The following is a 1,905-nucleotide window of genomic DNA, read 5'->3' as shown; positions in this document are numbered from 1 at the left end:
CAGAACCAATGTGGCCACCAAGAAGCAGACACATTTAAAAGTAAAAGTAACAGAAGGAGAACTCATCCAAAAACATAGTTTGAAAACAAGTGCACAACTATGATAAAACTACTCATTGCTCTGTCTAGACTTTTTAGTTATGTTGATTTCCTTTTCTTTGTTTGCATAAGGATTGAGTTGTATTTTTGTTGCTTGCAATGCAAAGCCCAGGCAAGAAGCTATATGTACTATGTGTACACTGTGCTAGAGAAATATTTGTGTCTAGAACAGATGAAGTCCCTGCCCTCATGGAACACAGAGTCTTACTGAAAAGACTGGCATTAACAAATAATTACAACTGTGTTGATATTTGTAAGGAATAATGCATATTTCTGATGGTAAGATTTTACAACAGGTGCATCTTATCTTGTCTGAGAGATTAGGGAAGATTTCCTGAAAGAAGTTACAATTAATTCTAAATATAAAAGGAACACATGGCTTCCTCTAGGTTAAACACTGTTGTTTGTTGTTAGGTCTGTTGAGTCCATTCCAGCTCATAGCAACCCATTGTACAATAGAACGAATCACTGTATGGTTCTGAACCATCCTCCCAAGCTGATTCCATTGCTGGAGCCACTGTGTCAATCCATCTACCTGAAGGTCTTTTTCTTCTTCACCGACTCTCTACTGTACCGAGCATGATGACCTTCTCCAAGACTGTCCTTCATGATAACGTGCTCAAAGTGCATGAGACTAAGGGTCACCTTCCTTACTTCTAAGTAGCATTCCGGTCGTACTTCTTCCAAGACAGATTTGTTCATTCTTCAGGTAATCCTTATTTATTGACCAGTTTTCAAATGCATATAAAGCAAATGAAAAAAAAACATGGCTTTGATCAGGAATACTTTCTTCCTCAATGTGGTATCTTTACTTTTTAACACTATAAAGAGGTCTTTTTTTATTTACCCCCCTTCCCAACATATTTGCCCAGTGCAATACTTCGTTTGATTCCTTGGCTGCTGCATCCATAGCCATTGATTGTGAATTCAAGTGAAATGTGAGTCCTTGATAACTTCCATCTTTACTCCATTTATCATGATGTTGCTTATTGGTTCATCTTTGAAGATTTATGTTTCCTTTATGTTGAGGTATAATCCATACTGAAAGTTTTTGTCTTTTATCTTTATCAGTAAGTGCTTCAAGAAATCCTCTTTGCTTTCAGCAAGCAAGGTTGTATTATCTACATACTGCATGTTTTTAAATGGTGATCCAATGAAATGCACAAATTATGAAACAATATGATTATTATTACACACAAATTTTGCTGGACATAATTCAAAAATTTTTGTAGCAGTACATGGACAGGAAACTGCCATAAATTCAAGCCAGATTCAGGAAAGGACATGGAATAAGGAATATCAATGCTGATGTCATAAAGAACTTAGCTGAAAGCAGAGAATACCAAAAAGATTCACAAGTTCATATTACCTCTAAACCCCAAACCAAAGTTCCATAAGAGTTTTGGAAATGAGGATTTTTGTCTATTCTACATATTTATTGTCATTAGTTTATAAGTAAATAATAGTATTTGAATCACACATTAGTGCACAATCTATATAAACGTTTGGGAGGTTAAAAAAATCTTTGTCAGTTTAACTCATAAAAATTCCAAGAAACTCACTCATTTTCAATTTTAAAAATGTAGTATAAGTAAGTTATTTAAATATCCTAGCTTTCTCAATTTACTTAGGAAGTACTCAAAAAGATTATGTGAACAGAAATGATTTCCCTAATGATTTTTTGATGAGTTCTGGTAGCTTAGTGCCTAAGGCATTTGACTGCTAACCAGAAGGTTGGCAGTTCAAACCCACCAGCTACTCCTCGGAAGGAATATTGGGCAATCTACTTCCATAGTGATACCGCCTC

General features: G+C 35.2%; 1 protein-coding gene across 1 annotated transcript in view; it reads left to right on the top strand.

Annotated features, from left to right (window-relative positions):
• Positions 1-864: 864 nt before the first annotated feature.
• LOC122151782 (putative coiled-coil domain-containing protein 195) overlaps positions 865-1,905 on the top strand; it is a 56,310-nt gene continuing 55,269 nt past the window's right edge. Inside the window, 1 exon segment of the mRNA XM_042783170.1 lies at positions 865-900. Coding sequence (XP_042639104.1) covers positions 865-900 — 36 coding nt within the window.

This window comes from Orycteropus afer, unplaced genomic scaffold, assembly GCF_000298275.1.
Source record: "Orycteropus afer afer isolate SDZICR_OR568_19922 unplaced genomic scaffold, OryAfe1.0 scaffold00002, whole genome shotgun sequence".
Taxonomy (NCBI): domain Eukaryota; kingdom Metazoa; phylum Chordata; class Mammalia; order Tubulidentata; family Orycteropodidae; genus Orycteropus; species Orycteropus afer.
The sequence above is the reverse complement of the archived record's forward strand: the minus strand, read 5'-3'. Positions and strand labels throughout refer to the sequence as shown.